This window comes from Rana temporaria, chromosome 3 (assembly GCF_905171775.1).
Source record: "Rana temporaria chromosome 3, aRanTem1.1, whole genome shotgun sequence".
NCBI lineage: Eukaryota > Metazoa > Chordata > Amphibia > Anura > Ranidae > Rana > Rana temporaria.
The window spans coordinates 315821550-315834431 of NC_053491.1; the positions used below are offsets into that span (position 1 = coordinate 315821550).

Genomic DNA, 12882 nt, shown 5'->3' on the forward strand with positions numbered 1-12882 from the left:
TGTCTTTTTTCAACCTCACCTACTATGTTTAGAGCAGATAATATTCGCAACCGCAGGCTACTAAATGCAAGGGACTAGCTCAAAGGTATAAACTTAAAGTGAACCCATCAAAAATGTCAACAATTCATAGATATGACAGGTTCCATATGGTGATAAACCACTGATAGGATCAGGAGTCAGGGTACAAAACCCAACATTATTATCAAAAACTTTTTAGAAAGAAAATCTCAAAAGAGTAAAAGTGGAAAGAGAAAATAAGGGTAAGAAGAGAGACAAGGAATGTCCATCCCAAAGATCCAGGAGTCCGGTGCCATCTCGCCAAGGAGACAATCTCTGGGTATCCGGAAAATGTAAATAAGAGACCCAGGGGTTCCATATTTTATCAAATAGTGGCTGTTAATCCCTTAAGACACTTACCATCTTTTTGTGGACCATAATCCAGGGTAGGCTTGCGCTTCAGCAAAGCGATATCTACCCCAGACTTTTCCACGCAGTGGCTATTGCAATTTTAGCCACCAAAAAGATAAAATAAATAAAAGTTTGTGCGCATCTAGGGATATTTTCAACCGGTTCATTTAACAACTCTATGCAAGCATCTTTAGTAATACTGACCATTATTACAGAATAAACTAAGGCAGAGGTGTCCAACCTTTTGAAGAGCAGGGGCCACTTGAGCAACTTGGTAACCAGTCGCGGGCCACAATGAGCGGATCGGAGGGATGACAAGTCACGGCTACTCTATAGGCCCTCCGATCCGTCCAGATGGAAGGGGACAAATGTTTTTCGGATTGGAGGTATACAGGCGTAAACAGACATCTGTCGCTCTGTAGCGATGAATTGAGGGACCCATTTGGTCAGGCTGATTGTGTGATAAGGTCCTAAGACTGCTTTCATACTGATGTGTTGCGGTTTAGCTGTACTTTGCTATAGACCCCGCTTGTGGCAAAAGCCGGCGCTGTAGAGGAAGCATCGGCTTATGGGGCTTTGCTCCGCAGCCGCTTTCTTCCTCTACCACCAGCTTCCTATCACAACACTGATGCTGTGGTATGGCGGGTCGGCAACCTGCGATCTTTGCTTGTCAACCCGCCATTCCAGAGCATGAGGTCGGGGGCCACATCAGAGGGCTCCGCGGGCCACATGTGGCCCCCGGGCCACTGGTTGGCCACACCTGAACTAAGGAATAGACCTGTACCCAGAAACGCCTGACTTAGACAGGTCCACCAAATGAAAAAGGTTGTCCTCACTAGACCACAACCCCAGGAAACAGGAGGGTGAGGTGCCCAGGTACATTTTAGCAAGTCGTTCAGGTATCAAGTACCATCTGTTCTAACTCACATAAGTCGTATGACCAAACATGCTTTGGCCATACTTCTATTTAACCACTTGCTGCTTTTCATCTGTGTATATAACCACTTGCATTTAGTTCAATTTAACAGACACTGATTTACTCAGAGGGCTTAAATGGTCACTAAAGGAAAAAAATGTTTTAGCTGAAATGACTGTTTACAGGGTATAGAGACATAAAAGTTAACCGATTCCTTTTAAAAATGATTACAAATAGATACAAATCAATCCTATAATGTGCCTGCAGGTTAGTTTCACTTTTAAACTGGTTTCATGTTCCTGTGAACTAGCGAGACACACAGAACAAAAACAAACAAATCCAAGGCAGTGTTTTGTTTTTAAAATGAATCTGATTGGTTCTGTTAAGTTTTAGACACACAGTAATGACAGCTTAGACCACCGTGAAAAGCTTCCAGTACTGTCGTTATAAGGAGCCAGACAACCAGGAAGTGTGGAGATCACAGCAGAATTACAGCAACTTCAAAGAAAAAAACGAACAATAAGGACATGAAACCAGTACTGCAGTAAGGTAAAGGAAGCTATTTAGCTAAAAAAAAAAATCCTTTAGTGACCCTTTAATGTTGGCACAGGAGTGAAAGGTATGTATGGGTGTAAAAATTTGGGGAGCTAGAAAAAAAAAAAAAAAAAAAGAGTGTGTACCTTTGGGGAAACTTCCAGCAACAGGGATGTGCTGACAGCCTATGTTGCCAGCTACCTGCTGCCAGCTTTAAAATGTTCTTTTATCCACAGACTTGCATTAAAATCAGTGTGGCTCAGTTACAAAACGGTCAAAGTACTGCAAATAGTCAAAGAATGCAATATAGCACACTAATACAAACACACATAATTATAATACTACTTTAATGTGTGAATGTGCGTCTATGTGTGAGAGTGAGTTTATATATACCTATATACTTTAAAATATAATTTTCTGAGTAAGCTGCAACTCATTGTTTGGACAATAATAATATATAATATATAAAAAACAAAAAAAAAAAAAAAAACACACATATAGATACACTCACAATAAATTATATATATATATATATATATATATATATATATATATTTACACACACACACACACACACACACACACACATATATATATATAAATAAAAGTGTAAGGGTGTGTGTGCAGGCGTGAAAACGTACCTTTGACCAGTTAGGCCGTTTCAGCTGTACTTCTGGTTTATATTCCTTTTTGGGTGCTAATCCAAATGGTAAGGCAGGAACTGCAGGCACCCCCCAACCTCCAAAACCTGGGGGGGGAGGTGGGCCACCCAGCATGCCAGGAGGTGGGGGTGGTGGAACTCCAGGACCACCAGGGAAAGGAGGAGGTGGTGGCGGCAGTCCAGGACCTCCAGGCAAAGGAGGGGGTGGTGGGGCTCCTGGAAAAGGTGGTGGAGGCGGAACCCCACCAGCACCAGGCATTGGTGGGGGTGGAGGTATGACACCTGGCAAAGGTGGTGGAGGAGGAACAGACCCACCAGGCAAAGGAGGAGGCGGAGGAGGCATACCAAATTGGCCAGGAAGTGGAGGTGGGGGTGGAGGACCACCAATACCCATGAAGGGAGGTGGGGGAGGAGGAGGAGGTGGAGGAGGTGCTCCCCCTGGAACTAAATTCCCTGGAAGAGGAGGTGGGGGAGGAGGTGGGAGAGCTTGTCCTGGTCCAGTGCCTGAAGTAAAACCCGGAATTAAAACAGATGTTGACATATTGGCCATTTCTTTTTTCGTATCTTCAAGTTCCTTTGAGACTTTTTCAATCTGCAAAGATACAAACATAAACAACATAAGGAAACTACAAACATGAAAATTATCAAATTAAAAATTTGCTTTTTAACTCTTTCACTGCCGCTGCTGTATATCATACATCAGAAACAGTGGGGGAACACTCAATGTTGTTAAATCACTTTTTTTGTCTCCTGTGTGATTAAAAATAACTTAAAAAAAAAAAAAAAGTTTAACAAATTTAAGTTAGGGCTCTTTCACACGGACGTGTCCATGTACAGGCTCCGCTTTGCTCAGTGGGGATCGCTCCGGTCTGTCTCTGCCCACTGTGCAGGGACCCACCTGCCAGAGCACCGCTCTCCCCTATGGAGGAAACCGGATGAAGACAGAGCGTAGAGTCCGTTATCATTTCATCTGACCCGCCAGACGGATGAAAAATAGGGTTTCCATCCGTCACACTTTAGCGGGTCGGATGTCAGCGGGCATGTCACCGCTGACATTCGTAGCTCCATAGACCTGCACGGAGCGTCTGTTCAGGTCCGCCTAAAAAACTGACAGGCAGACCAAAAGGGGCCTTATGCCGCGTACACACCATCACTTTATGTGATGAAAAAAAACGTAATTTTTTGTGAAGTAAAAAACGACGTTTTAGAAACTTCAATTTTCAAAAACGACGTTGCCTACACACCATAGTTTTTTCACAATGCTCTAGAAAAGCGAGGTTACGTTTCACCACTCTTTTCCATTGAAGCTTGCTTCATAACTAGCTTCTAGGCATGCGTGGGTTTAAAAACGTTGTTTTAAACGTTGTTTTTTGCTACACACAGTGATTTTTTGTGAAACAAAAAACGATGTTTTGAAAAACGACACAAAAAATTGAAGCATGCTTAAATTTTTTTTTTTGTCGTTTTCCCCCCACACACGGTCATTTAAATTGACGTTTTTAAACACGTTGTTTTTTTCACAAGACATAAAACAACATTTTCCCCCCACACACGGTCATTTAAATTGACGTTTTCAAACACGTTGTTTTTTTTCATCACGTAAAGTGATGGTGTGTACGCGGCATTACACCCAAGCACGGTCCAAATTGTCAGTTAAAGCGACGCAGTGCCAAATCGCAAAAAAGGGGCAAGGTCCTTAACCTGCATATTTGTCCGGGTCTTAACCGGTTAATACTCATTAAATGTGGTGGCTGCATTAAATTTATTTTTTTTGCCTTTTTCCCCTCTGTTATAAACCTGGTGATCGGTCCAGTAACACACCTCTTGAATTAGAGTGCCCCTACTCTGGATGAAGGAGCATGGGGGAACCTTTGGACAGCAGTGTTCGTGTTGGGGAAGAGGAGTGTTAAATGTACTAGCAGATTTAGATACACTAACAAATTGAAGCCAAACTTCAGCTCACACTGTATTTACATCAAAAGTTTTTCTTCCTTTAGAGATACAAGTTTTACATAAATAAATAAAAAAAATTATCGTTGTAAGCACCCATGTCAGTGGTAAGTGGTCTGTCTCAACATTATTGAAACAGACATACTGGCTGGATCCCCAGGTGAAAATGTGTATCTGCTCGGGGAAAGCAAAGGTTGTAGAAAAACTAGCATTATATATTTGTAGAAAACTTGTCAAAAGTGGGTGGAAATTTTTTTTTTATCAAAAGGGGTCCAGATCTTGTCAAAGGTGGCGCCTACCTACATCAAGAAGATTTCCTGGTGTCTGTGGATATCAAGAATGTACCTACATGTCTCCATATTTCAAGCATATCAGCAATATGTACACACTGCTGTGGGCCCTCTGCATTTTCAGCTTGTGGTCCTGCCAGGTGTGTATGGTATGCCAAAGCTATTCTTGCTGCGCTCTTAAGAAATCCCAAATGTGGGATGCCTAGACAACCTACTGAAAAAACTGCCGGCTCCTGGCCTTACAGGAGTTTGGATAAATCCTGAACCTTAAGAAAATCAGCGATGCAACTCATTCATTGTTTGGAATATCGAGGTCTAGTCCTAGACAAAGAACAAGCCAGAGTTGTTCTTCCTCAAGGAAAAACTTCAAACTTTCTGCCCCCAGACTGGTACTCTTTAGTCCTGGAGTCACCTGACTCCCTGCTTCTGCACAAGAGTCCTGGGGTTAGTGCTAGCACCTTACAACATCACCTGTCATCCTGGGACAAGGCAGTCGAATCCTTGGACAGCCCAATTTGTCTGGCACTGAGAATCAGGCTGTCTGACAAGCTGCCACAGGAATCCATTTCGCAATCCCCCCTTTTTCAAGATGCTAACCTGTTGGGCTGCAAAGGAGGACAGGGCACCACGTCGGTGCAGGGGAGATGGACATTCAGCCTTAACCACCATTTACATCCCAAGCATTGATCAATGGCAGGTGTTCCGTCAGATATGGTGACCCGTCAGAAATGGCAACGGAAGTGACGTTCCGTCGCCACCATCTTGCTACACCCCGCACTCCTCCATAGTAAGGATAGACTAAGAAAGGGGAAAAGGGACATCTTGTTAAACCCACCAGAGTTTTGCATTTTACACTTATTTTTAACAGTAAAGTGAGTTTATATAGTGGAATACAGTACTTAGAACTTCATATGCATGTTTAGATGTTACATTTTTAAAGCAGCAAACTTCTGGCAGATTAGCAAACCTGTGAGATGAGCAGGCTTGCCGCTGCTTTTCTAATTCAACATCTAACCAGTCGGACAAAGTTCTAAGTACTGTATTTCACTATATAAACTCACTTTACTGCTAAAAATAAGTGTAAAATACAAAATTCGGGTGGGTGTAACAAGATGTCTGCTTCCCCTCATTTCAGTGTATCCTTACTATGGAGGAGTGCAGGGTGCAGCAAGATGGCAGAGATGGAACATCACTTCCGTTACAAATTCTGATGGGTCACCTAATCTGATGGAACACAGGCAGTCATTATTTAGAAGACAGGTAAAGACTTCCTGTGTTCCTCAATGCATGAAGAAAAAAATAGAATTTGTGTACTCCTTGTAAAATCTATTTAGGGACACATTCCACCCCTATGTGTTTATAATCAGTCTCTTGGTACAGCTTGGCTGCAAAACTGGGGCATGCTGGTAGCAGGAGGGATTACAATTTTTTTTGCCAGAGTGCAATTCTCTTGTATGTGGCAGTAAAACTTGACATGCAATAACTTCTTGTGATTCTCCATGGACTCCAAGAAAAGGATTTTATGATGGACCAAAATCGTGCTTTTTTTTGTTTTACTGAAAACTTCCTTGGAAGTGTTACTTTTTACAACAACTCCACTATTTGGAGCAACTATGTTTGAAATGGCCACATTCCTTGACTTCATAGGCACTCTCTAACAAAAGAGCGGTACATATTGAAGCACATCAGCAAAGGCAGAGCTAAAAACTGCAGTTTCCAGTCAAGCACCATTTTAAAAGCCTAAAAAAAAAAATTGTTAGATGCTACAAATCTGGTCCCATTAACGTTTCTTACTTTATAGACAACTTAAATAATTATTACAGCATTTCAATGCAGGCAGCGCAATGGTAAATATATTCTGAAGTGCTCAAAAAAGGATTTTTGTACTCACCGTAAAATCCATTTCTCTGAGTTCATAGACGGACACAGCATCCTTTGACCTTAGGGTTATGCTTCTTCCTACCAGGAGATTTAGGCAGAATTCTACAGCACTTAAGGTGTTAAAAACTTTCCTTCATGCCGCTCCTCCCAGGGGGCGTGGCTCCCCCAGGCATAACCCCCACTCTGCTTTAGCAGCCTCAGTTCGTAACAAGCAGTACAAACAAAGGAGGGGTGGGTGCTGTGTCCGTCTATGAACTCAGAGAAATGGATTTTACGGTGAGTACAAAAATCCTTTTTTCTCTTTCGTTCATAGACGGACACAGCATCCTTTGACCTTAGGGACGTCCCCAAGCAGTGTCAAAAAAATTCGAGGGGTGGGAAAATAACACAGCAAAAACAGGTTACACCCCAAACAAAACCGGAGTTACTCAACGGAGGAACTCCAACCTTAAACTGCCGCCTGTAACACCCTGCGGCCGAAGGAGGCATCAGAAGATGCACTCACATCCACCTTATAAAACTTTGAAAAAGTGTGGAACGACGACCAGGTCGCTGCCTTACACACCTGTAACACAGAGGCTTGGTGTCGGAAGCCCAGGAGGCCCCGATCGCCCTGGTCGAATGCGCCATGACCCGAAAGGGAGGCGCCCGCCCCTTCAGGGCGTAGGCCTGAAGCACAACCTGTCGGATCCACCTGGAAATGGTGGCCGACGAGACTGCCAGGCCCTTACTGGGACCGGACACAGACACGAACAGCGAGTCCGACTTCCGGAACGGAGCTGTCGCCGACAAGTAAACTCGAAGGGCCCGAACCACATCCAGAGAATGTAAAGAGGCCTCCTTCGGGTTCTTCGGCTGAGGACATAATGATGGAACAACAATGTCCTCGTTAATGTGAAAGGCCGAAACGACCTTCGGAAGAAAAGAGGGCTGCGGGCGCAGCACCGCCTTATCCTGATGGATGACCAAGTAGGGGGCCTTGCAATACAAGGCCGCCAGTTCAGACACTCGTCTGATAGAGGTAATAGCTACCAGAAAGACCACCTTCTGCGACAAAGTCAGCAAGGGGATCTCCCGAATGTCCTCAAAGGGGGCACGCTGAAGCGCCGAGAGGACCAAGTTCAAGTCCCAAGAAGGTAGCGGAGGGCGCACCGGGGGGGCCACATGCCGGACCCCCTGCACAAACGTGCGAACCAAAGAATTCGCTGCCAAGGGACGCTGAAAATAAACAGCCTGAGCAGAAATCTGACTCTTGATCGTGCTCAAGGCAAGAGCCTGGTCCACTCCCCGCTGTAGGAACAGCAGGATCCGGGACACCACGTAAGTACGGGGGTGCCACTTCATCTCCTCACACATAGAGATGTATGCTTTCCATGTACGATGGTAAATTTTTCGAGAAGTGGACTTCCGTGCACGCAGCATGGTAGAGATTACCGGGCCCGACAGGCCCCGGTCCTTCAGTACCTGGTTTTCAACAGCCACGTCGTTAAAGCCAGTGACCGTAAAGCAGGATGGAAGATCGGGCCCTGAGACAGGAGATCTTCCCTCAGAGGCAGACGCCAGGGGGCGTCTGTCACCAGACGTACCAGGTCCGCGTACCAAGAGCGACGCGGCCAATCCGGGGCGATCAGGATCGTTGGAATACCTTCGGCTTCCACCCTGCGCAGCAGGCGGGGTAGGAGCCTTAGAGGAGGGAAGGCGTAAATCAGGTGATATTGACCCAGGGAGCCACTAACGCGTCTGACGTGTCTGCCCACGGGTCCCTTGACCTAGCCACAAACCATGGTACCTTCCGATTGAGACGGGACGCCAGAAGGTCCACGTCTGGAGTGCCCCATTTTTGGCACAGGATCTGAAACACCTCCGGGTGGAGAGACCACTCCCCTTGATCCAGAGTCATGCGACTTAGGGAGTCGGCTTGCCAATTCAGAACTCCCGGAATGTATACCGCCGACAGGGCCGGAACGGACCTTTCGGCCCACCGAAGTATGTGAGCGACCTCCGTCGCCGCGGCCGAGCTCCTTGTGCCGCCCTGATGATTGATGTACGCCACGGCCGTGGCGTTGTCGGACTGGATCCTGACAGGACGGCCCTTTAGCTCCAGCGACCACCTGACAAGGCACAGCTTGATTGCTCGGAGCTCCAGGATATTGATCGGCAGGCGGGACTCCTCCCGAGTCCAGCGCCCCTGGGCTGACTGGGTGCCCCAGACGCCCCCCCAGCCGAAGAGGCTGGCATCCGTCGTGACCACTGTCCAGCGGCACGGAAGAAAAGACTTCCCGGACCGAAGCACCGGAGACGTCAGCCACCATGCCAGGGAAGACTTGGCCAGATGGCTCAACCGAATCTGGTGATCCAGAGAAGATGGGACCCTGTCCCATCGTGACAGAATCTCCTTCTGTAGTACCCTGGTGTGGATTGGGCATACAGAACTGCCTCGAAGGAGGCCACCATCAGACCCAGAACCCGCATGCAGAAGCGAAGAGATGACCACTTCTGGGTCAACAACTGTCTCACTGCAGATTGCAGGGTCAGCAGGTTTTGCGATGGGAGGAACACTTTTGTCTCCCCCGAATCCAAAACCAGCCCCAGGGGTTCCAGCCTCTGGGACGGAACCAACACTGATTTTCTGAGATTCAGAAACCAGCCGAACTCCTGCAGAGTCCGACACGTGATGGACACGTCCTCCTCTAACTCTGAGCCTGAAGAAGCTCTCAGGAGAAGGTCGTCCAGGTATCCCACGATAGCGATCCCTCGCTGCCGTAGCAAGGCCAGGATCGGGGCGAGCACCTTGGTGAACACCCGTGGTGCCGACGCCAGCCCGAACGGGAGGGCCACGAATTGATAGTGGTCCTCCCCGATCGCAAAGCGCAGATACCTTTGGTGGCTTGTGCAAACGGGAACATGCAGGTATGCGTCCATGATGCCTCAGGACGCCATGAAGTCCCCCTGGTGGAGGGACGCCATGATAGAACGGACCGACTCCATCCTGAATCGCTGCACCTTGACAAAGGAGTTGAGGGCCTTTAGGTCCAGGATAGGGCGAACCCCTCCCTTCTTGGGGACCACGAACAGATTGGAGTAGAACCCCCGAAACCGTTCCAGCGAGGGGACCGGCACAACCACCCCCCTGTCCAGAAGATCCTGGACAGCCCCGGACAGGGCTAGCCGACGATCCGGAGGAAGCTGGAGGTTGGATGGAAAAAAATCTGTTTGGGGGACAAGAAAGGAACTCTATCTTGTACCCCGAGGCGACCACCTCGCAAACCCAACGGTCGGATAGAAGAGAATTCCACCGATCCACGAAGTCGTGAAGCCGTCCCCCCACCCGAGACCCGGGCGGGGGCAGACCTTCATGCGGAAGCAGGCTTGTCCGCAGGCTTGTTCGGTTTTTTGAACCAGGGGCGCTTACGCCCGGCAGCAAGGGCTTTTGCACCTTGCGGACCTTTTCCAGCCGCGCTGGCGCACGAAAAAAAACCGTTTAGGGGGTAGTAAAAGTAGGACCTTGCTTGCGGCGAGGTTCCCTACCCTTCCCCGACTGAGGGAGCAAGGTGCTCTTACCTCCAGTGGCATCCTTAATGATGTCATCCAGGGATGCCCCCAAAAGCCGTCCGCCCTTAAAGGGCAAATCTACCAAGGCCTTTTTTGAGTACTGGTCAGCCGACCAGCACTTCAGCCATATAAGGCGGCGCAGAACCACTGCGTAGACAGAAGCCCTGGAAAGCAAAGGAATCTAATCCATATCCGCCTCGCAGAGAAACTTCTGACCCTGAATCAACTGTTCAGCCAGGTCCCTAGAGGACTCGGAAGCCCCCTGGACCTCCAGGTCCTGCAGCAGGAGCTTCGCCCTTTCAGTCAGCGTCTGAGCTACCAGGGCTCCGGCCAGAGCCGGCCTTACCACCGAACCCACCACCGAGAACAGGGAGCGGGCCACGGCCTCCACTCTCCTATTAGCGGGGTCCTTGAAAGCAGGAGCCCCCTCCACAGGCAACGTAGTAGCCTTACTCAGTCTGGACACAGGAGGGTCCACCGACGGAGGAGTGACCCACTTTTTTAAAAAAGTCCTCCTCCAGGGGGTAACGGTAGCAAAGCTTTTAGGAACCGTAAAAGCCTTTTGCGGTGTATCCCATTCCTTATACAACATATTGTCTAAATAAGGAACACAGGGGAATACCTTAGCGGTACGCGGTGGTTTGCGGAATCCAAAAGGACTGACACCGCTGGTGTCTCCGCCAAATCCTCTAAATGAAGAGCCTCACGCACCGCAGTAATAAGAGCTCCAACAAATTCCTTATCAGCAGACTCCGCAGCAGAGTCATCCTCGCTGTCCATGTGGGTTAAGCCCGCATCCTCTGACATGACAGAACCAGAAGCATCAGATTCTGCGTCAGAGATATCCCCAGAAACAGCCTCCGGGGGGGGGCGCTTTTTTACCCCCCAACCGAGCACTGGCTGCTTCAAACCTGGTGAGAAAAGACTCCAGGACAGCCGACACCGATTGAACAGATGTGGCAGGGGGAGGGGCGCTTAAGGGTTAATTCCGGCATTGTAAGAAATGAGGGGCCTGATTCAGGCTCCATATTGCCGTTGCCATTTCACCCCTACTGCCAAGGGCAGGAAAAAAGTCCCCCACAGGTCACCTCCCGGCCGCTAGAGCACAGTATGGGGCCCCCTGAGACTCACCACCCCCTGGTACAGCGCGGTCTGTGAAGGCAAGTGTGTGCTGAGGAGAAGCTGCAGCGCTGCGTCTGTCCCCTCAGATGATTCGCGGTCTTTTTTCCCCGCCGAAACGGCCACTAGAGGCCGAACTAGTGCTGAAAATGGCGCCGGCCACAAGAAAATGGCCGCCGAATAATACAAGCGCGGCTCCGGCAAAATGGCCGCCGTTGCGCAGTTTTAAAAAGACAGTGTACCCAAAAATGACAGTACACCAAAACAGCACACAGCACACACAAAAATGCCCAGAATGTCCACCACAGTCCCCTGCAGTGACACAGAACAGCCCCAGCCATACCCGAGTGAAAAAAAAAAAAAAAAAAAAAAAATATGAGCCCCAGGGAAAAAACCCCCTGCACAGCCGTCACCCAAAGGGGAAAGGAGGGAGAGGAATAAGGGAGAGAGGAAAGCAGGGGAAAACCCTCAGTCGACCTCCCAAGGGAAAACATTCCAGCCAGACCACTTACCTGAGTAAGGGGCCACTACTTACCTGTCCTGCGACTACCTGGCTGGAGGTATCCCAGACAGAACCAACGTCCGCGAACGGCATGGCTGTCAGCCAGACACACTGTGACAAGGCCATAGAGACCGGTCATATGTGTGCCCTAGAACCGAAGTTCCCCGGCCGCCCCTGGAGCAATGGGGCCTGTCGTGGACGTCCCAAAGCGGAGCTGAGGGCCGGCACACGCTCGAAGGCCGAACCTGGGGGGACTACAAGGGTCGAGGACCCAGCCTGTCACCCAGTCGGCTGTTGATAGAAGAATCGCAGGATTCAAAAATAAAAATAAAATAAAAAAGCGAGGAAAAAACTCGCAAAATGCAAAAAAATTTGCAAGAAAAAACTCCAGAGTCCAGGACTCCAGAGAGAGCCTGACTCTCCTGACGGTTAGGCAGAAACAAACTGAGGCTGCTAAAGCAGAGTGGGGGTTATGCCTGGGGGAGCCACGCCCCCTGGGAGGAGCGGCATGAAGGAAAGTTTTTAACACCTTAAGTGCTGTAGAATTCTGCCTAAATCTCCTGGTAGGAAGAAGCATAACCCTAAGGTCAAAGGATGCTGTGTCCGTCTATGAACGAAAGAGAAATATCTTTTCTTTACAGATGTAAAAATATTTGGGAGTGATTTGTACTTTTGAAAGGTGCTTTCAAAGTCTTCATCCAAAGTCATTTCTTTTTTGCAATTATATTTCTTCTAACTATTGTATTATTCATTTTACAGCTTAAGTATCAGACCGAGGTGAAAGCTTTTCAGATTTCCATTTTCACATTCTTTTTTTCTCAGTCGCTGGCAGAACAAAGCGTAATAAAAGCTTCGTGGATAAAGCAGGAAAATCCACCAGGCCTTTCAAAGTGCGGCTCAGCGCCGTATGTGCTTTTGTTAAGCCTCAGTTTGCCACCAGAAGATGTAGCAGCAGTCAGCATTGAACAGGTTAATGTGACATTATACAATATTATGACATTGTTTGGAAGGACAATGTGTCACACTTGGTTACTTTTATGTCCGATAAGAAACACCTCATTGCAGGGCA

The 12882-nt window shown here is 48.1% G+C and overlaps 1 protein-coding gene across 2 annotated transcripts in view; it reads right to left on the reverse strand.

Moving 5' to 3' along the window:
• DIAPH1 (diaphanous related formin 1) overlaps positions 1-12882 on the reverse strand; it is a 423627-nt gene that overhangs the window by 218377 nt on the left and 192368 nt on the right. For both annotated transcript variants that reach the window (XM_040344879.1, XM_040344880.1), the window contains exon 16: positions 2500-3111. In XM_040344879.1, coding sequence (XP_040200813.1) covers positions 2500-3111 — 612 coding nt within the window. The remainder of the gene's footprint in view (positions 1-2499; positions 3112-12882) is intronic.